This window comes from Phyllobates terribilis, unplaced genomic scaffold (genome assembly GCF_046119375.1).
Source record: "Phyllobates terribilis strain yellow unplaced genomic scaffold, ASM4611937v1 Scaffold_4__5_contigs__length_816908805, whole genome shotgun sequence".
Classification (NCBI taxonomy): Eukaryota; Metazoa; Chordata; class Amphibia; order Anura; family Dendrobatidae; genus Phyllobates; species Phyllobates terribilis.
In genome coordinates, this window is record NW_027362764.1 from 456,265,997 (window position 1) to 456,288,234 (window position 22,238).

The 22,238-nt window shown below is 38.9% G+C and overlaps 1 protein-coding gene across 2 annotated transcripts in view; it reads left to right on the forward strand.

The window, feature by feature from the left end:
- The window catches only part of LOC141265487 (cadherin-6-like), a 343,088-nt gene extending 322,985 nt beyond the window's left edge, over positions 1-20,103 (forward strand). For both annotated transcript variants that reach the window (XM_073678638.1, XM_073678639.1), the window contains 3 exons: positions 6,292-6,409; positions 6,543-6,794; positions 18,394-20,103. In XM_073678638.1, coding sequence (XP_073534739.1) covers positions 6,292-6,409; positions 6,543-6,794; positions 18,394-18,884 — 861 coding nt within the window. In that variant the 3' untranslated portion in view covers positions 18,885-20,103. The remainder of the gene's footprint in view (positions 1-6,291; positions 6,410-6,542; positions 6,795-18,393) is intronic.
- Positions 20,104-22,238: the final 2,135 nt, after the last annotated feature.

Consider the following 22,238-nt stretch of genomic DNA (forward strand, 5'->3'; position numbering starts at 1 on the left):
TTCTTCAAACTGTACAACACATTAGTGACTGGAGTAACATTTTTAGCAATGGCGCAAGTCACTTGTAAGATACACCTATTTAATTAAGAGGCGTACAGTTCTTAATGAATTAGGCGCATGTTATGCCAGCATTGTCTACATTAAGACTGATGTGCAAAACCCCAGTCTTAATTAATCAGGCTCATACTGTTCATTGTTGGAACAATAAACTGACACACATCTAAAAACAATTAATACACCAGGAAAAATTAAAAACATCAGGAAAACATAACAGACTACCGCAATTCATGATGACACCATAATAAATAAATTATTATATGAGCCACATCAATTCCATGTAATGGTGTCAGACCAGGTATGCAAACAGCCAGAAGGTAAATATATGCAAAATAAGCTGCAATCATCCCAAGACTGACCATGTAAGGACATATATCTATACATACAGTCATATGAAAAAGTTTGGGCACCCCTATTAATCTTAAGCTTAATGTTCTATAAAAATTGGTGTTTTTGCAACAGCTATTTCAGTTTGATATATGTAATAACTGTTGGATACAGTAATGTTTCTGCCTTGAAATGAGGTTCATTGTACTAACAGAAAATGTGCAATCTGCATTCAAACAAAATTTGACAGGTGCATAAGTATGGGCACCTCACCAGAAAAGTGACATTAATAGTTAGTAGATCCTCCTTTTGCAAAAATAACAGCCTCTAGTCGCTTCCTGTAGCTTTTAATGAGTTCCTGGATCCTGGATGAAGGTATTTTTGACCATTCCTCTTTACAAAACAATTCCAGTTCAGTTAAGTTTGATGGTCGCCGAGCATGGACAGCCCTCTTCAAATGATCCCACAGATGTTCAATGATATTCAGGTCTGGGGACTGGGATGGCCATTCCAGAACATTGTAGTTGTTCCTCTGCATGAATGCCTGAGTAGATTTGGAGCGGTGTTTTGGATCATTGTCTTGCTGAAAGATCCATCCACTTTGTAACTTCATATTTATCACTGATTCTTGAACACTATTGTCAAGAATCTGCTGATACTGAGTGGAATCCATGCGTCCCTCAACTTTAACAAGATTCCCAGTGCCAGCATTGATCACACAGCCCCAAAGCATGATGGAACCTCCACCAAATTTTACTGTGGGTAGCAAGTGTTTTTCTTGGAATGCTGTGTTTTTTTGCCACCATGCATAACGCCTTTTTGTATGACCAAATAACTCAATCTTGATTTCATCAGTCCACAGGACCTTCTTCCAAAAAGAAATTGGCTTCTCCAAATGTGCTTTTGCATACCTCAGCCAACTCTGTTTGTGGCGTGCTTGCAGAAACGGCTTCTTTCGCATCACTCTCCCATACAGCTTCTCCTTGTGCAAAGTGCCTTGTATAGTTGACCGATGCACAGTGACACCATCTGCAGCAAGTTGATGCTGCAGCTCTCTGGAGGTGGTCTGAGGATTGTCCTTGACTGATCTCACCATTCTTCTTCTCTGCCTTTCTGATGTTTTTCTTGGCCTGCCACTTCTGGCCTTAACAAGAACTGTCCCTGTGTTCTTCCATTTCCTTACTATGTTCCTCACAGTGGAAACTGACAGGTTAAATCTCTGAGACAGCTTTTTGTATGCTTCCCCTGAACAACTATGTTGAATAATCTTTGTTTTCAGATCATTTGACAGTTGTTTTGAGGAGCACATGATGCCACTCTTCAGAGGAGATTCAAACAGGAGAACAACTTGCAAGTGGCCACTTTAAGTAGCTTTTCTCATGATTGCATACACCTGGCTATAAAGTTCAAAGCTCCATGAGGTTACAAAACCAAAAAAAGTGCTTTAGTAAGTCAGTAAAAAGTAGGTAGGAGTATTTAAAACAAGAAAATGATAAGGGTGCCCATACTTATGCACCTTTCAAATTTTGTTTGAATGCAGATTGCACATTTTCTGTTAGTACAATAAACCTCATTTCAAGGCAGAAACATTACTGTGTCCAACAGTTATTACATATATCAAACTGAAATAGCTGTTGCAAAAACACCAATTTTTATAAAACATTAAGCTTAAGATTAATAGGGGTGCCCAAACTTTTTCATATGACTGTGCTACAGTGAGGGCTATTTATATGGATACACCTAAATTAAATGGGAGTGGTTGGTGATATCAACTTCCTGTTTGTGGCACATTAGTATATGGAAGGGGGGAAAACTTTTCCAGATGGGTGGTGACCATGGCGGCCATTTTGAAGTCGGCCATTTTGGATCCAACTTTATTTTTTTCAATGGGAATAGGGTCATGTGACACATCAAACTTATTGAGAATTTCATAAGAAAAACAATGGTGTGCTTGGTTTTAACGTAACTTTATTCTTTCATGAGTTTTTTACAAGTTTATGACCACTTATAAAATGTGTTCAAAGTGCTGCCCATTGTGTTGCATTGTCAATGCAACCCTCTTCTCCCACTCTTGACACACTGATAGCAACACCGCAGAAGAAATGCTATCACAGGCTTCCAGTATCCATTGTTTCGTATGCTGCACATCTCGTATGTTGATGGTATGGTGTGGTACATGGGGTACAAAGATAGTGGGGCCATTTTTCATCAAGGGAAACCTCAATGCCACTAGATGTCTGAAATTGCTACATGATGATGTGTTGCCCTCTTTATGCACTGAAGATGGCACGTTCCCTGAGTTTTTCCAACAAGATGGTGCCCCACCACATTATGGGTGTCAGGTCCGAGCATTCCTACATGAACAGTTTCCTGGAATGTGGATTGGTCGTCGTGGGCCAGTTGAATGGCCACCAAGGTCTCCCGATCTGACCCACTTAGACTTTTATCTTTGGGGTCATCTGAAGGCAATTGTCTATGCTGTGAAGATACGAGATGTGCAGCATCTGAACAAGGGATAATGGAAGCCTGTGCTAGCATTTCTTCTGTGTTGTTGCTATCAGTGTGTCAAGAGTGGGAGAAGAGGGTTGCATTGACAATCCAACACAATGGGCAGCACTTTGAACACATTTTATAAGTGGTCATAAACTCTTGCACACCATTGTTTTTCTTATGAAATTCTCAATGATATTGATATGTCACATGACCCTCTTCCCATTGAAAAAAATAAAGTTGGCTTCAAAATGGCTGACTTCAAAATGGCCGCCATGGTCACCACGTATCTGGAAAAGTTTTCCCCCTCCCATATACTAATGTGCCACAAACAGGAAGTTGATATTACAAACCATTCCCATTTAATTTAGGTTTATCCATATAAATGGCCCACCCTGTATACATAAACTAGATTCATATTGTACTTTAGGTCTAGTCTGTCTACCCTGGCACCTCACCCTCGGATGTTGTGGCCACCATATTAGTAAAGCGCAAAGACAAGCCAATGGGAACTTTTGTGTCAGCATCAAAGAATGTGGGAAGGCAAGCAAGCTGATGCTGGGAATGGTCCAGAGCCATTCTCCCTGCTGTATCTGCCATGAAAGAAGGCATAATAAAAGGCATGTGGCAGATAGGGAACCTGTCATATTCTGGCCATGATACTCTCCTGTCTGGAATTTTTTAAATGAAGTTATTTTATTATTAGACATTGGTCTTGTGTGGTATCACAACCATTTAGCCAAGCAAAACCCAAACAATGGCTTAAAAGTGTAAACTACAAAAACAGTAACAAATATTCATATTTATTTATATTACTTACATAGCACCCTCAATTGCACAGCACTGTACAGTCAGTTATCATCACTGTCCCCATTGTGATTCACAATCTACATTCCCTATCAGTATGTCTTTGCAGTGTGGGATGAAAGTGGAGAACCCGGAGGAAACCCACTTACATACTTACTCCTTGCAGATGGTGGGATTTAATCCAGGACCCCAGTACTGCAAGGCTATAGTTCTAACTACTGAGTCACCGTGCTGCTCATATAACCCTACACATACTGTATATATCTAGCCATTTACCGGTGAATGAATAGTATTGCTATTGCTAAAAATTGAGTGTACATGCTCAATATATAAGTGAATAAACACCATCCTTTTTCCCTTGAATCCTTGGATGATGCTTCAGTATTTTTTGAGTATAAAAAGGATTGTCCTATGAGGGATTGCACCATCTCCTGTTTGACATGAATCTGTTTAGATCGGGATATTCGAGGTGGCATCTAGTGTCCTATATATATCCTATATCTAGTGCTTCTACTGTTCATACATTTTTAGCCATAAGACGGGAAAATGAGATCTGAAAGTCCAACAGTTACACTGATAACATTTTACAAGTTTGTTGTTTAGTTCTTGTCTTAATTGAGAAAGACAAACATATTTTCCAACTAAGCGTTAGATATGAATTGAAAGATGAGCAACTATATATTTGAAAAAGCACCTGTACTGTCAACATTGACATAGCTCTGAAGAACTGTAAATTATGATGATGATGAGTGACAATTACGTTAATTACTGTAATAGAAGAAAATGACATGGCAGGCCTACCTGAGATGTATCCTATATTAGTACAATGCAGGGTTAGGCATTTCTTTACTTGCAGGTGAACAGACTAATGGCACCCAAATGGTCAATTAACAGCTATGATGTACTCAGTCTTATATTAGAACATACTTTCATACATTTACTAGATAGACAGATAGACAGATAGATAGATAGATAGATAGATAGATAGATAGATAGATACAATCATTATTCCAATACCCAAAAACAAGTTTGCATTCTTATGCCAGTTCCAGACTATTCACCTGCAAATTTATTATATAATACCTTTTACATTATTTTACCTATGAATAATTGCAAGTTAATTGGTAAATTAAGTGGTAAATTAGACACATTCACAAATCATAATGCGCACAACAGGAGATTTACAGAATAAATTTATATGTAATTGATAACTCATAGTACGTTAAGCAGTAACTAAGCTGCTGTATATTTTCAGACTGGTGCAGGTTCACATATTTGAAGGACTATTAGATATTTTAGCCCACTTACTATGTTACAAAAATGTGAATAAAGTCATTTACAGATTTGTACACCATTACCCACTAAGTTTGATTGGGACACCTATGGTGACGGCTTAGCTAACTTGGGAATAAAATAATCTTGTGTTAAAATTCAGCATCTCTTTCTCCTGACAAGCTGTAGGAGAGTCAGTAGACCTTGTACACATTGTTCTTTCTGGTTGGAGAGTATGGAGGCCCCACACACATTGTTCTCTATGGTTGGAGAGTATGGAGGCCCCACACACATTGTTCTCTGTGGTTCGAGAATATGGAGGCCCCATACACATTGTTCTCTCTGGTTGGAGAATATGGAGGCCCCATACACATTGTTTTCTATGGTTGAAGAGTATGGAGGCCCCACACACATTGTTTTCTATGGTTGAAGAGTATGGAGGCCCCATACACATTGTTCTCTCTGGTTGGAGAATATGGAGGCCCCATACACATTGTTTTCTATGGTTGAAGAGTATGGAGGCCCCATACACATTGTACTTTATGGTTGAAGAGTATGGCGGCCTCATGCACATTGTTCTCTGTGGTTGGAGAGTTAGAAGGCCCCATACACATTGTTCTCTTTGGTTAGAAAGTCAGGAGGCCCAAATACAGATTTGCCCTCTGTTTGAAGAGTCAGGAAGCCCCATTCACATTGTCCTCCAAAGCTGGAGAGTCAGGACACCCAAAACACATTGTTCTCTATGGTTAGGAGTATTGAGAGGCTCCATACACATTGTTTTCTATAGTTTGAGTGTCAGGAGGCCCCATACATATTGTTCTCTATATTTGGAGAGTCAGGAGGCCCCATGCACTTTGTTCTCTATAGTTGGAGAGTCAAGAGGCCCTATACACATTGTTTTCTATGTTTGGAGAGTCAGGAGACCCTATATACAATGTTCTCTGTGGTTTGAGAGTCATTAAACCCCATATATCTATGGTTAGGGGACAATGTGTATGGGGCCTCTTGACTCTCTCTGGTTAGAAAGTCAGAAGGCCCCATACACATTGTTCTCTATGGCTGGAGAGTCAGGAGGACACATGCACACTGTTTTCTATGGTTTGCTAGTCGCACCAACATTAGCCTAATGTATATGACCAGCTTTATTTATGGCTTAGACATCAGTAAACATTCTGCTGTCCTTGTCCCATGAAGTCAGCTTATTGTGATTGAACAGTAGCAGAACATAAAAGCTGTATTATTACCTGTGGATTGTAACTCTGTTATGCATTGTTTCAGAGAACTCCCTGTTCTTCATTTCATATTCACCTGTGACATCTGCATTCCCATTCCCTACAGATAATACACACTGTAAGTGCTATTGACAAGGATGATTCGTATAGTGGACTTCAGTTTTCATATGAAGTAGCTAATCCCGCAGCCCACAGTACAAACTTCACAGTCAAGGACAACAGAGGTAACTAGAATTAATAATGTGTGTAGGTGTGCATATAGGTGTGTGTTTAGATAGCTGTGTATGTGTAGAGGTGTGTGTGTTTTTGTGTTTGTAAAGTCCCTGATTTTTTCATAATGTTCATTTTGGATTTCAGATAACACAGCTGGCATCTATACACGGAGAAACGGATATAGCCGCCATGAGATGAACACATACTTACTGCCAGTGGTTATTTCAGATTATGGGTTTCCTGTACAGAGTAGCACTGGCACTCTTACCATCCGTGTATGTGCCTGTGACCACAAGGGTAACATGCAGTCCTGTACCGCTGAAGCTCTGAGCCATCCCACTGGTCTGAGCACAGGAGCCCTGATTGCCATCCTCCTCTGCATAATTATACTGCTAGGTAAGTAATGGTAATGCTGTTTACAGAACTGATCTTTAGATAGGGAATCCTGAAATAATCTATGCTGGAAAGTGATGGTATAGGAGGCACATTCATATCTATTGATTTCAATAGGAAATGTGTCATTCTTCCTATCCTTGGGGTGACACTATAGGTAGATTGCTGCTTGGTCAAATTGAAAATGACCCCAAGAGGTCCCTGCAGCCAGATATGATCAGTGTATCATAGGGGGACCACTCTCACCAAAACTAGCCACCTTTTCTTAAATACGTATATTGACCTCAGCTCCTATACAGTACACTGTTGTCAGTGTTGATCGTGTTGCTGTATTATGATCAGAATCCCATAACATGTATATGATATGTACAGAAAGTGAAAATGCCAGTGATTTGGGGTGAAGTGCATTGCCAGGCCAAGAGGTCATCATATATTCATCATACAATGTTCAGTACATAAGTCACTGCTAGATATTGGAGTTAGGTTACCCCCGACAAGCATACTGCTCTTGTAGAGTGTTTATACCGGAGTACAGTGCCTCTGCAAAACTTTTATAAGGAGTAAACTTGAAAAGATTGAGTTTTAGTGAAAACTCTCCTCTCATCTGTCAAGGGCACATCTCTTGTGTAGCTTTCATCACTCCTAATGTAAGGCAATCAGCGTTTCTCCTAAACTGTAAGCTCATGTGGCAGATAATAACACAGCATGTATTGTGAGAGGAGAGCCGCACTCATTGTTTTGTGAAATGTATATTGACTATGGCGATGCGGAAAGCTCTCAGCCGTGCCATTGATTACTGTAGTGTGCGTTCTACAGTGGAGTATTCCCATGTCTTTTTGTATAGCCACCTGTCAGCCAGGATGTCTTTTTCTATACTCGAGCTTCGGCATTTTACAAACAGAGATGAAACACATCCATTATATAAATACAAACAGGTTTCTAAAGTAGAATTATGGACAGATCTGCACCCATAATTCTCATTATATAAAATTAGTTTTTCATAAACTCATATATTTATTTTTATAGCCTTTCTACAAGAATAGCTTTATTCTCTGACGTGAAAGAATTATTTCTTATTAGTTGGAGTCATATTCAGTACTAAGAAAAGGTATGTCAGAAAACAGACTGTTGTCATAAGAAGAACTGTAATACCAAGCCCTGCCTGTGGACAAGAGTGGCGCTGTTTCTCATACAACCACCTGGAATCTTTGTTTGCATCCCCTTTAGCAGCAGTCGTTTGCTATCGGTCTTTCTGGTTGCAGAATTTTAGTGGACACTTTCTGTGTTCAGACGTATTCATTGAGTTCCACACTTGAGCTGCTTGCTTCAGGTCTGCAAGGAGAGATATGTGCAATAACATACAATAATATACAATACGTAGAGGAGGGTGACTTTAATTACAAATAATGGGGATTGAATATAATGAGAATGAAAGAATTGATCAAAAGGGAAGAGTTTCCTGCTCATCATAGAACTTTACATAATTAGACGCACGCTGAATGTTGATTTCTTTCGGTGACATTGTTTATTGCGTGCAGAGTTTATCATGCCCTTGAATGCAGTCAATACCTTTGTTGTTTCCCAACAATGTCATAATAGGCAGCGTTTCTTCTTCCTTCAGACAGTATTTCAGCTTTTACCCACACTTAGTCCTATCCAAACAGATCAATGTGGCTTTATTTTCTTAGGATTATACGACCAGCAGAGCAAAGTGTCTGGCTGTATTTCTTTCTATGTAACTATTTACTTTTACATTCTTAGCTCCCGTCCAGAATTCTTGGGTCTTTCTTGCATCTTTTTTGCTGCTATTAATGGCCTGTCCACATATCTTACTATTCTTTCACTGGCAAGGATAGGAGATGTGATTGGTAGATAATGTCATGTGCAGAGTTGTAGCTTTGATCCTTCAGGCACTTGCTCCTAATCTAGGCTTTCACGGGGAAGAACTATGAATAGTCTGTGCTGTTTTTCAACTGGACTGGTGAAATCTTAAAAAACTGATCACATTACTGTATGAATGGAGGGTGCATTTTTAGATAAATGTACTGGCCTATACAAAATATGGCAATCCGGGATGGTAACAAACTGCTTAAGACTCCAAAAAGTGCCAGCATAGTATTCTACAGTTCTACTGCCAGCTGTCTAGATAAGCCAGAGCATGACTGAGAGTGCATTTACAGCGGCCCACTATCGTTCTGATAATCGTGCAGTATAAACATCCTGCCAATCACCTGACTAAGGAGCAAAATGCTTGATTGTCTGGTGAAATGATTTTTAAGCTTGCAGATCGCTCTGTGCACACGGGAAGTGCAGTCGACCTATCTACACAGACACGAGCACCAATGGGTAGACATGTAAGTGATTGGTTAGAGGCCTCCACCTGCTAGTTGAAGCCCACCCTTAGAATATATTTGATTACCTGATGTTTACTGTACAGAGTGCTCACATATGCCGCAGGGATCTACATATAATTTATTCATATCGGCCCTTGTTCTCAATGAGGCACATCATCTCATTTATCTTTTTAATGTATATTCCTACAAGTGCTAAATTTTAAAAGGCTAATTAACCTAAATAGGCTTTGAAGTATGACGAGAACAGGACCATCCACTGGGAACCCGTGTATACAGGTGAACCACTGCAGACAGATATTAAACTAGCCCGTAGTAGCAGGACATGACTAGTGATGGGCGAGCTTGCTTGATATTTGATCGAGCATTGGGGTGCTTGATCGAGTAGCGAGCAGTGCCAAGTATTGCGTGGTGCTCGAGTGTTCGGATCCCTGTAAATGAATTATCTGAGCCAGGTGCAAAGAGAGAGAGAGAGAATTTTTCCATCCTCTGGAAAAATGCTTGAGTTTGCCATTCACTTCCATTATGCTCACTACTCGAGCATCCAACTTGCTCGATCCAAGTACCGAGCACTAGAGCATTTCACTGCTCGATCGACACTAGACATGACAGATGTGCTTCCGATAGTGTGGCTAATGTTAAATCTGTAGCTTTTTATGAAGTCTTGTTATATGCTAAATTATAGTTTACAGATGTAAAGAAATGATCTAGAAATTCATACGGAGAAACATGGACGCCTAGGTTAAATGGACAGTGATATTAGATGAAGCCTAGAAGAACTACTGAAGTCCCTCAATAAGTAGAAATATTTATTGACGTTGCCATAAAATCACCCTTGTAAATGACTAGACATGGTTCATTGGTCATATACTGATATCAATGGGAAGAAAGATTTTAAAGGAACATTAAAATATCTCTAATATCGTCTCCTTTCCTCTGATCACAACCATCCAGGAGAAAGCAATATCCCCTTTTCCTTCTCACAATCTTGTGTACGGCTGTTGGACAATTTTTGGCATTAGTAGCATACCCCTTCTGCCTTGTCTACCGCAGGAGACATGGAATATCAGGTCCACAGTGTTTGACAGTCCAAATGGGAGCAATTAGAAGAAAATTAGCCTTTGTATTCTCCGCAGGAATTTTATAAGAATAATTGCTTCAGGAACATGCAACAGACTGTCAAGCATTATGGGGAAGCGCTGCTGTCTGCTTTTATCATTCATTTCCATTTTTAAAGGTCTACATACTGTATATACACCAGAATTTAGCCAAACCAGCTGACTTTAGAAGGAGAGCCAATCATCTAATGTGTATTCGCGTCTCCAACTCCTTTAAGGATCAGGCATACTGGATTTCAACATGCTCAATCTTTCTCACAGGAGCTTATTTCTCTTTCCCAATTGATAACACTTGAATGCTTAGACTAGCCATCTTACATGGTTCATCCATCTGGGCATGAGCATTTTGAACGCTTAAAATGTTCTAAAGTGACAAAAGGTACAATATTCCTTTTACCAATGCCTACCACAATGGTTCTGATTTTGGTGATTGACTGCAGCAATTGACTGACTCCTCTATATACATGCATGCTGAGCTTGGTCAAGAATGTATGTGCTTTAAGTGGGGTGGTAGAAATATGTCCTTCACAAGAGACCTATGATCAGAGAAAAGTTAGGACACCTTCACGTACATTATGTGGTCAGCTGGTTTTGGCTGAGTTTGGCAACCTTAATGCCGTAGATGGCCACCTTAATGATAAAGAATCAGAGCACACAAATAAGAATTGCAGTTCTGTTTCAGCCTCAGCAATAAGACTTGTCAGTGAATTCCGTTGAGAAGCACTAAATAATCACCGCCTGCAATAACTCAGCGAGTGTGTAAATCATGTATAGATGAGCCTCGTGTCAGCCTCGGAAACACAACAAAAGTGGCACTGCTGCACGTAATTACATGATTATTAGGGAGAAGCCAGACCTTTCCCTTGTGTTTACCGCCTTCACAAAAGGACAATAAAAATGCCTTTCCTGCATTAATACATCTTTTATATTTTGAGAAATGACTATGTTAGAGGGGAATAATGTACTATTAATTAAATAGTCTAAATTCAGAAGCACCATAAAATTATCTCCCAAGAAGCCATTTATTTGCACTAGCAGGAAGGAAGAGCAATTCATTTCCTCAGTTTAAGACTTAATTGCTAGAACAGCTTCATGATTATTTTGGCTTTAACAATTGTATTCGACAGGTAATGCGTTTTCCTAGTCTCAAAGAAGGTTTACTTGCAGTTTTAGGCATAATATAAAGTGTTTTAATTTAATCGTCTTCAAAGGGGCTCTCGGTGCACTGATAAAATGATTACAGGTTTAGAACCCAAACTTTCTTTCATGTTGTTCTTTGCCCTTTCTTTTTGCATTAGTATGTTGGCACTTTATTCGTCAGCTGCGGTAGACGCTTCCATTACTTGTAACAGTTTTTCCTTCTTTTTTTTTTTTTCTTTGCATTTTGAACATAAACTCAGAAGTGGGACACATTAATATGAAATACAAAGGCAAAGGCACAATTGTTCACAGTGACATGTTTCTCTATGCTTCAGCTGGTGATTTTACAGCATGCATATATTGATTTTATTAGGCAGTATTTCTATCACATCGGGGGGTTTTCTCTGCTCGGTTTCAGAGGATGCCATGGCATATGCAGTAGTGGAGTTTATAAAATAGATGATACAAATGGCATATATTAGAATTCTGACATGTCTCTTCATTTGCTGGTAGACTCGGCTCACATCCCTCGGGTTCTCAGACCCTTATTATTGTAATTGAAGCAGCAGTCCCTCTCTGGGTATACTAACTGTTAATTATGTTAGTGTGCGCCTGTGATGGCTGCATAAAATAAAATAAGCATTAGGGACAGTGTTGGGCAAACAGATACCACGGCAATGGCGCTCTGCCAGCGCTGCTAATATTTTAATTTCAAAAACTCATTTCTCTGGTGAATTAAAAGCAGAGCTGAATGGCATAAAACAAAATTTATACCGTGCAGCCAAGAAAACAGAAGAAGATGTCACATGCATTACTAAGTGCCATCTTTGTCATAGGCAAGAGAGATTAGCTATTCTTCCTCGATAATAAAAAAAACATAGGGACTTGGCACGAGCGCCAGCCAGTTATACATAGCTGCGGAACAATAAAGCTTTGTCCATGTGACATCCCTACTAATTCCTGCTCCAATAAAAAGAGCAGAAAGAGATGCAAATTCGAGTGTGCGGCGCTCACAAAGCGATTCGATTAAATAATTAGCATTGTTTAGACACTCGATAGAGGGGGGAAAAGGCTACTTGAATTCCAATTATTTTGTGAATGACTGTCGAGATAACATCAAGCACAGCCTAGGAATGATCACTCTGGGAATGCTTACCGGGATGGACATCTGCAGTGCTGTGTCCCAAATCACATTATCTCCAATAATTCTCCGTCTTTACTCACTTCTTCTATTATTTCTAAATCAGAACTGCAACATTTAACAGCAGGGTCTTAGTTTAATAAAGCAAATACAATAGGAATGCATCTGTTCCCATGTAGATATAATGTCCAGACTGGATGTCTGCAATATGAAAGGCGATTACACCGCAGTCGTTAGGATAGAGCTGAAGGTTTCATTTTGGTGTCTGCACTCTCACCTCATAGTTACCCCAGAATCGTATCGGCAGGTACGCACAGCTTAGCTATTTCTTCCATATTCCATACAGAGACTGGACAATAAATGTGCAGTGTTATAATAAGTACCATCCATCAGTCCCACCCATTAATGACCTACATATAAAAGGATTGATTTCTTTAACACACACCTAATCATATCTGTAATAAAAGTCATACTTGGTCCTAAGTAGCTCTATAACGTACTGCCACTTATTTAATGATGCAGGGAAGACGCAGAAGTACCATGAAGATGCAGGTGATCAGATTGGGTCATTCTCTTACAACATTTGCAGTATTTAATATTATTGGAATTTATCACTAATTTTGTTCTGATCATTACATGCAAAGAGTTACAGCAAATCTGTCAGCAAGTTTTTGCTATTTAATCTGAGAGCAGCATAACATAGAGCAAGTGAGCCTGATTCCAAAGATGTGTCACTTATTAGTCTGTATGCCGTAGTCTCAATACAATCAGTGTTTTATCAGCAGGAGATTATCACAGCTGGTCTAGGCCTCAAGTGCAGTCAGGCTAATCTGTGTAACTTTGCCCCACCATTGATGACAATGCACAGTGTATCCACAAGCTGCCAATCAGTGGTGTGGGTGAGGTTATACATAGCTCAGTATTGTGAGCACTGCTACCTATAAAACAGATACAACATGGAGTCTATCAAAACTGCTGCAAGCAGTCCAGTAAGGGTTTGTAGGTCAGTGTTAGCAGTTAGAACTGGATGCATTCAAGAATTGAGAGCCAATTAAGGGATTTACAGAGGGGAGAAGCAGAGGGGTAGTGTGGGGAGATGTGTATTAGTCGGGCAGTAGAGTTAATGATGGACTGGAAAGATGCGAGAGTATTAGCAGGGAGGCCACAGATGAGGATATTGCAGAAGTCGAGGCGGGAGATGAGGGCAGTCACCAAATTTTTTGTAAATTCAGTGTTGAGGAACGGACAAATTCTGGAAATGTTTTTGAGTTGGAGGTTTCAGGAGGTGGCAAGGGCTTGGATGTGCCTTTTGAAGAACTGGGCAGAGTCTAGGGTTACTCCGAGGTAGCGGACTTCCGGTAATGGAAGGTGTCATTAATTGTGATCAATAGATTGGGTAGGGGGGTTAGGTGAAATTCAGGAAAGATGATGAGTTTGGTTTTGTCCACATAAAGTTTTAGGAAGTGAGAGGAGAAGGAGGATATGGCTGATAGCCATTCTGGGATTATGGACAGCAGAGATGTGATGTGTGGGCCAGAGAGGTAAATCTGAGTGTCATCAGCATATAGGTGATAATGGAAGCCATGGGACTTTGTTGTCCCAGCCCAAATGTATAGATGAAGAAGAGTAGGCATCCCAGGACAGAGACTTGAGGGGCACCAACAGATAGAGGGCGGAATAAGTAGGTAGTGTGGGAGTGGGAGACGCTGAATGTGCATTTAGAAAGGTATGAGGAGATCCAGGAGAATGCAAAGTTTTTGACGCCAAGGGAATAGAGGATTTGTAGTAGGAGGAAGTGGTCGATGGTGTCGAAGGTAGAGGACAGATCTAGAAGGAGGTGCATAGAGAATTGTCTGTTATATTTTGCAGCAAGTCGTTAGCAATATTAGTCAGTGCAGTTTCGGTGGACATGCTGTTCAAGGAGTTTGGAGGTTAACGGGAGCAGTGATATTGGATGATAGCTGGAAGTAGAGGTTGGGTCGAGGGATGGTTTCTTCAGGATTGGTGTGATTGTGGCATGTTTGAAACCAGAATGGAATGTACCAGAAGTTAATGATAGGCTGAGGAGATGGGTTAGGGCCGGGATAAGCGTGGTGCTGAGCTAGGGGAGGTGGTGTGATGGGATGGGATCGAGTGCACAATTGGTGAATTTGGATTTGGGGATGAGATGAGAAAGGTGCACGGCTTATTTTGTGTTTTAATAGGAGGGATGTGACGTTGAGGACCAGGTCTTCAGATGAGATCAGGTGAGGGGTAAGAGGGAAGGTGAGATAATTATTTGTTTGGAGAGTGCTGCAGTTTGGGGGCAGCAAAGGAGAGTAAGAATTAGTGAAGCAAAAACTGTAGGAACAAATGTAAGCATGGTAAAAGAGTGAGTGTGGAAAATAAAGAGGTAAGCACAATTAATAAACAGTGGTAGCTCCTACCTGCTTCTCACTGCTGGTATATTTCTAATGTGCACTTGAAAATGATGCACGCAGAGACCACCATCAGACACCTGTTGCTCTATATTTATACACCTTTAATTGCATATGAAAGATACCAGGTGACAAGAGGAGGGAGGAGCCCCAGGGAGACAGGTCAGACAATTATGGAATGAATAAACAGACGGGATATATATACATATCTATGCATCTACCATCATGGACGAAAGTGTTGGCACCCTAGAAATTGTTCCAGAAAATGAAGTATTTCTCTCAGAAAATTATTGCAATTACACATGTTGTGTTATACACGTTTATTTCCTTTGTGGATATTGGAACAACACAAAAAAACAACAGGAAAAAAGGCAAACCCCAAAAATGGGCTGGACAAAATTGTTGGCACTTTTCCAAAAATATGGGTAAACAACTTTGTTTCAAACTTGTGAAGCTCGTTCAAACTCAACTGTGGCAAATAGCTGATGTGGGCAATATGAAAATCACATCTGAAACCAGATAAAAGGGGAGAAGTTGACACAATCTTTGTATTGTGTGTCTGTGTGGTGGATAAGCAAACCCAATCAAGTTCCAAAGACTCAAGGTTCATCAGTGTCTGTGCTTCCTATCTGTTGACATTTGAATGAAATTAAACACTATGGCAGGAGACCCAAGAGGACCCCACTGCTGACACAGACATAAAAAAGCTAGACTGCAGTTTGCCAAAATCCTTCTGGGAAAGCATCTTGTGGACAGATGAGACCAATATAAAGCTTTTTGGTAAAGCACATAATTCTACTGTTTACCGAAAACCCACTGAGGCCTGCAAAGAAAAGAACGCAGTACCTACAGTCAAATATGGTGGAGGTTCAAAAATGTTTAGGACCCATTTTTGGGGTTTAGTGTGAAAGTGTGTCTAGTTTGTCCTTTTTTTTCTGTGTTACACACAAAGGAAATAAACGTGTATAATAAAACGTGTCATTGCAATAATTTTCCGGGAGAAATGCTTCATTTTCTGGAACAATTTCAAGGGTGCCAACACTTTCGGCCATGGCTATATCTATCTATTGGATATTACGATGTCCATAAATGTTTGACCTATTAACATATAAAAATATTTAACCATATTGTAAAAGTCATACAGAAAAAAATAATTTGATAGTCAGAATTGCATTTTTTCTGTTAATACACCTCCCCAAAAAATGCAGTAGAAAGCATTCAAAGGGTCATATGTACCCCAACATGGTTACAATAAAACTACAGCTGACCAGTTAGGAAACAAGGTCCATCAATGAAAAAATAAAAAAAAGTTTAGAAATCTCAGAAAATGTGATACAAACAAAAACATTTTTTTGCAAAGTTCTGAATTATTTTTTCACCATTTAAATAAAAAAAAAAGTTTGGTATCACTGTAGGTTTTTGACGCATAATGAAAATCAAAAATATGACTCAAAAAATAACTGCGGAATTGCTTTTCCTTCACCATATCACAACACTTGGAATATTTTCCTTTTCTTCACTACATTAAATGAATGGTGTTTTTCAAAATTATAATTTCTTCCGCAAAAAACAAGTCCTCATATGGCAATGTCAAAAGAAATGACTTGGTATGAGGGAGAAGGAAAACGCAAAAGTGAAAAAACAAAGATTGTCTGCGATGGGAGGGGAATTAATGGATTTTCCCACAAACAAAGTACATTTTAATCAATAGATCTTGGAATAATAATAAGTTCCACAATTGGATGTTTAAATAAAATGTTCCTGTGCTGAGATAATCTTATAAATGTGCCCCTGCTGTGTACTGTGTAATGGCTGTGTCTGACCGTACAGGGACATGGTCTGATCATACCACATCTCCTGGGCAGGGGGGGGAGCAAAAGAGTATACAGACATTACAGCAGGGGATCACAGCTGATTCTGTCTGTCTTGATATCCCAGTGCTAGATCTGTGTCAGAATCAATATGCCAGGGCTTCAGATTAATTTACTGATATTCTATGAAATTTTTCTTATTAAAAAAAAATGCTAAAAAATAATGCCGGGTACGCCATCAGCCTGCCTTTTGGGGATAACGTACTGTATGCTCCTATTATTGGATGTCAGTATTAATAAATCTGCCCATTGATTCTTAGTTTTCATTTATCCTGCTGATGACACCCGATGCAGTTATTGCGGGAAACATTTTGGCACAGTTGCCTAAATATAGCGGCGGATTATATTGTACAATGAAAGGTAACTCGTTGTATCTCCCTTGTGTTATGCATTATAGCAAATTTCATGAAGAGAATCAGAAAATAACCTTACTGGGAATGTCTCCAAAAGGCTTTTGTGCTTTAATCACAGCTAAATATATATATCTACAGAAGTTAACCACACAGGATACACCTCTACGAGACTTTTCTTTACATTCTCTTCACTAATTTCTTTTGATTTACAGTAAGGGATCATTTGAGTACAACTGTGTAATTATACTATAGTCTATTTAAAGACTCGCATACACTTCCTTCAATCAATGCGCCTATTTAGGTATGATAGGACAATGATGCTGCAGCACTTAGACCATTAGTCATTCGCCTTTCCGTTTAGATAAAAGCCGCTACAAATCCAGCTCTGATGGTAAAATCTCTGCCAGCTTCCTTCTCTTTAAATCTCCATTTAAAATCTTTGATATGGAAAAGAAAGAATAAAGAATGACATATTAATTGGAGGAGACAAAAAAGAACAGTGTGTATTTATACCAGTTGTTAGTGATGTAATGGTAACGTGCCGAGTGTAGTATACCACAAATAAAGCAAGCAATTTCCCATTCTGTAAGACAAAGATCTAAAGAGATTGCAGTAATTGGGGCTTAAATATGAAGTAAAGCAACATTATACCACTATCTCTACATCACTGGAAGGCGTACTGAAGTGCTCCACATGTAATAAGCGGCATTTAGGAGAAAACCTTACAAGCAGTACAATAGTGTCAATCCCTGGATACAATGTAGATCCAAATAGGTCTTAGACAAATATGAAACAATTTACAATTCAATTGGAAGATAGCTAAAATGCTGAGTTATGTTTAAGTGGTGATGGAATACTAGAAGAAACCACTGCAGTCACTGTGTTCTCACTGTGATTTAGATTGTGAGCCCCAATGGGGACAGTGATGATGATGGCTATAAAGCACTATTGAATATAAAAGTGTCATATAAATGAGTAAAATAAATAAATTGCCATGACTTTTGCAATTGCTATGTGGTGAAATGTTAGGCAACCCAAACAAATTCTCCAGTAATTTGATTTGAAGCAGCTGTTTGGTCATTAGGCTCCTTCATGATGTAACAAATCCATAGAATTGTATAAATGTCTACATGCTGATAGTTTAAACCGGTGTAACATACATATACTTATGTACTGTGTGATAATCAACATGCGCTTTACTCTTGTTTCAGTGACTGTGGTGCTGTTTGCTGCCCTAAGACGACAGAGAAAGAAAGAGCCATTGATTGTATCTAAAGAGGATATCCGAGATAACATTGTGAGTTACAACGATGAAGGCGGTGGAGAAGAAGACACTCAGGCTTTTGATATTGGCACCTTGCGGAATCCAGAAGCCATAGATGACAACAAACTGCGCAGGGATATTGTCCCAGAAACGCTATTTTTCCCACGTCGAACACCAGCGGCCAGAGATAACACTGACGTCAGAGATTTCATAAACCAAAGGTTGAAGGAAAATGATCTTGATCCAACAGCACCACCCTATGACTCCTTAGCCACTTACGCATATGAAGGAAATGGTTCCGTGGCCGAGTCTCTCAGCTCTTTGGAATCTGTCACTACAGATGGAGACCAGGACTATGACTACCTAAGTGACTGGGGGCCACGTTTTAAAAAACTAGCAGATATGTACAGTGGTGCAGACAGTGACAAAGACTCTTAGTATATTGCCTTTTTTGGAATTCCAATTTTTGGAAAAGTAAACAGCATTTAAAAATGAGGAGTAGCTATGTCCATGGCTCTCTCTTTGGGCCATCTGCTCGTCCAATTGTTTAATATTTGAAATTCGTGGAGACTTAATGTCGGAAACTTTTTATAGTACAATTTATGAGCTTCCAAGAGGCATTTTTTCATTTGTTGCTTTGCTTTTTTATATTACCACATTTTAGTCAGCCCTTTTTATCTAATCTGTGATATAAACACTATGGGAGGGAGGGTTGCAATATTTGTACACAGTCTACTTGCATTAATATATCTACTGTCTCCATTGCCATGGACAGTCACATGTTCTATTGTGCACCAATTGCCCTTATACCCACTGAATGTTATATTGTAATGACGTGGGAGGTATAAATATAACAGATTAGGCCAGATGGCTTCAGATCCACCACCTTGCCCCAGTATACCAAGGATATGTGTGAATATATAATACAAAAAAGCAAAGGATATTAAAGTGGATCTGATATTTAAAGCTGTTTTTATCTCATCATGGTGGGAAGTATATTACCACTCATCAATTTTGCAAGCATCACTTTTAACATTTTGGTGTCTCCCGGTTTGGAAAAAAAGACACACATGGACTTTTTTGATTCTGATATTTCCATAACTGAACCACTGAAGAAAAAAAAGCAAAAAAAAAAAAAAAAAAAAGTTTTTTTTTCCCCTTACCGTCTGTGAGAAGACAATACCAGCTGTCAAGTGTAAAACTTTGTGAAGTACGAAAATAGGTTGACATTGTCTCTGTTCTGAACATCACGGAAAGTGTTTAGTAGAATTCTATACAAGTGTAACAAGATTCCCATAACTTCAGGAGGTTTCACATTAAAATGCAAGAATAGGCAAGAACATTATCTACCTTCTTATTGTTTTAGGTACGATAGCAGTAGAGGTTCTGTAAGAAGCTTAACACTATACATGCTGTAATTTGTATACACCAAAAATAGGAAATATTCTTGCTGTATAATGTGATGTGCTCAGAAATGATGCTTCTTGGACAGGCATGTGATCAAGAATGTTTCAAGGACTGGGATGTAAGCAGTTTATACTACCATAAAGGAGATTATGTTATCTACTGATCAGTGTTAATTTCAACTATTTGGTATGATTACAGTGTAATATTTTGGTTTATTTAAATAATTATAAAGCTGTTGTTTTTATAGAAATTGTGTGTTTACTTGAATATGAAAAAAAAAACTAAAAGTGAAGGGTTAAATACCAACAAATATTTGGCTTTAGACAGTTTTATAAAGTGATATAAATCCATTCCAGCAGGACAGAGTAAATGAACATTTCTCCGAACCATGTAGAGAGATTCTTTAGAAGATGTAGCAGAAAGAGCTGTTACTTTTAAATAAGACCTTTCACCAATTCTTGTCTTATAAATTGTAGATTCTCACCCATAATAGCAGCAATATAGATTCAAACTTTTATTATTATTATTATTATTATTATTATTTTCTCTCCACTCCTTTGTCGAGATTAAGGGGTACAAAATTGCTGATGCCTAATGTGTTAATTTTTTTTATCATTCATTTGGGTGGTTCGTTTCATTCAGCACTGTGTGGGTGTGTCCTTTCATCCCTCTATAATGCTGTCCAATAATAAAAAGGGAATGTTCATAGGTAGGAAAAAGTAGACGCCCACAGTTCTGACCTAAATGAGATGCCCATTGACGTCAGGAACTGTGCCAGCGTGTGACTTTGCCTCATGTGACCATGCCGCCCTCCCGTCACTTCCTTTTAGTAAAGTACCAGGAGAGCAGGTGGACCGCAGCATCAGAGTAAGGAGCAGCCGATGACCAAGACTAAGTATTACTATTAGAGAAGGAGGTTTTGTTAGTGTGGCTATGTCACACGTGACCACGCTGGCACAGTTACTGACCTCAATGGGCATCTCATTTAGGTTAAAACTGTGGGCGTCTACCTTTCCCTACCTATGTACACTGCCTTTTTATGATTAGATAACGTCATAGTGAGAAAGTACATGCCGACGGAGCTGAATGAAATTAACCAGCCAGTTGAATGATAAAAAATTAATACATTAGGCACCAATAATTGCCCCGTATCTTTACAAGAGAGTGAAGAATGTTTGAAAAAGATGAATCTACATTCCTACTACTACGCACAGGAATCTATCTTCTATAAGGCAAAAATTGGTGAAAGGTCCTCTTTAAAGTAGGGATGGGAAACTCATTCTGCTCATAGACTGGATGTTTGGCATGGGTACAACAAGCTGTCAACGTATCTCGGACACAATTCTAGAAAACTTAGTCTTCCCAGGCACATGTTTCTTTAAGGGAAACATTGCAATAGGGAGTCATCAGCGCTAGAAACTAGAATTTTAATGAACTCCTTAAAGTCATCCAGGATTGAAACATAGAAAAGAGCACATAAATAAAATAGAAATGCTGTGTTCTTCTATGTGCACATAACTTAACACGCCTCTGTTCACTGTGTGCCTTTGGATACATCTGTATTATAGCCTCTTTTAGTACGTAGTCATAATAGAGCTTCCACAGAGGTCCCAAGGTACCTTTATGTCCCTCCATATGGATGATTTTATATAAGAGCATATGAAATACAATATAAATTTGTGGCATGTTTTCAGTGCAAGTCATATAATGAAGTTATGATCCCATTGAACTATTTTAGGGAAAAATATCTCACACAAGGCACCCAATGGAGCATGATATGGCAACACACATACAGGCTCCTACATACAGCTTTCCATTTGTATGAGGTCTTAGAGTGTACTTTATATGATTTCCAAATTAGAAAAATTATATAGATGTGTAGAAATTATTTTTATTTTAATCAGACCTGTACATTGAAAATGTTTTAAGGGGATATTTATCACTATTTTCTAATTCTTAGACAGTGCAAACGTAGACAGTCCAAAAATTAGCCAAATTTATGATAATGATTCCATTTGGTGCATTTTTAGACTGTTTAGTCTAAGCTTCCATTACCTATTTACTTGCAGTACTTTGTGCCAGAAATTTGCCGCCAATTTTTAGTACAATTTTTGAGCATAGTGTTGTGTCTTTTTTACAACAAACCACTCCTCTTTTCAGCAAGGCTACACACCCTCATCGGACAAAAGGCATGTGTCTAAATTATATTCTAAATATGGTACAGGAATTCTGGCTCTTTTTGCTTCATAAATGAACCCCGTTTATGTGTATTTGAAAGTTAGATCTGCCATCAAGAAATTCTTTCAAAATCTCAAGTTGCTTTTGGAAAAAAATATTATATTTAATCAACAAGGATTCAGAAAGTCTTGGCTGTATAATGACTCC